The 770-nt window shown below is 40.1% G+C and overlaps 1 protein-coding gene across 1 annotated transcript in view; it reads right to left on the bottom strand.

Moving 5' to 3' along the window:
• Positions 1 to 618: 618 nt before the first annotated feature.
• LOC119358415 (heat shock 70 kDa protein BIP5-like) overlaps positions 619 to 770 on the bottom strand; it is a 3,836-nt gene continuing 3,684 nt past the window's right edge. Inside the window, exon 2 of the mRNA XM_037624968.1 lies at positions 619 to 635. Coding sequence (XP_037480865.1) covers positions 619 to 635 — 17 coding nt within the window. The remainder of the gene's footprint in view (positions 636 to 770) is intronic.

The following is a 770-nucleotide window of genomic DNA, read 5'->3' as shown; positions in this document are numbered from 1 at the left end:
GCAGGCTTGCAGCAGCTTGAGCAATGACTGCAAGAGGCGCAGCCAGTTGTAATTCTAATTTCTAGTTACTGGTAACCTGAGAATACTTGCTCGGTGTGGACCTCGCAATTCTAATTTCTGGTTATTGGTGGCCTGGGAACACTTGATCGCACTGTGGCTAACTTAAAATGTGTGTACTTGAATCTGGATGCATGTTTTTCTCTTTCAGTTTACCAAGTACTCCCTCCGTTCCTAAATATTTGTCTTCTTAGAGATTTTAAATGATGACTACATACGGAGCAAAATGAGTGAATCTACACTCTAAAATATGTCTATATACATCCGTATGTGGCGACCATTTGAAATCTCTAGAAAGACAAATATTTAGGAACGGAGGAAGTAATTCCGTACCTACTATATGCTGATTGACTGTAGACAAAATGTTTGTGCACCTTTTTTGCTTTGTGTTGATAAATTCCCTACTCATGGAGGTATGCTGTTTTGTGCCTGGAGGGTGTCATTCAAATTTTGGAATGTGACTGACTGGAAAAAAGGGTGCAAATTAATTTTTTGAGGTTGGCTGGCAGCAGAACTGAATGGGATTGATCAATCAAAACCAAATGATTCCAAAACCAAGGTCTACTTTTTACCAATTTCTAAGAAGGAGCTTCAGAATAAGCAAATAATTTGAAACTGATTTGGTTGGGGCGCGCTGGCCTAGGCGACACACAAGAGGCCCAATAGCAAGCTACTGTGGTGGCCCCTTCCCCATCAAAAATAAATTTTAATAT

Source organism: Triticum dicoccoides, chromosome 2A (assembly GCF_002162155.2).
Source record: "Triticum dicoccoides isolate Atlit2015 ecotype Zavitan chromosome 2A, WEW_v2.0, whole genome shotgun sequence".
Taxonomy (NCBI): domain Eukaryota; kingdom Viridiplantae; phylum Streptophyta; class Magnoliopsida; order Poales; family Poaceae; genus Triticum; species Triticum dicoccoides.
Note: the sequence above shows the minus strand (reverse complement) of the source record. Positions and strands in the feature narration are given on the sequence as shown.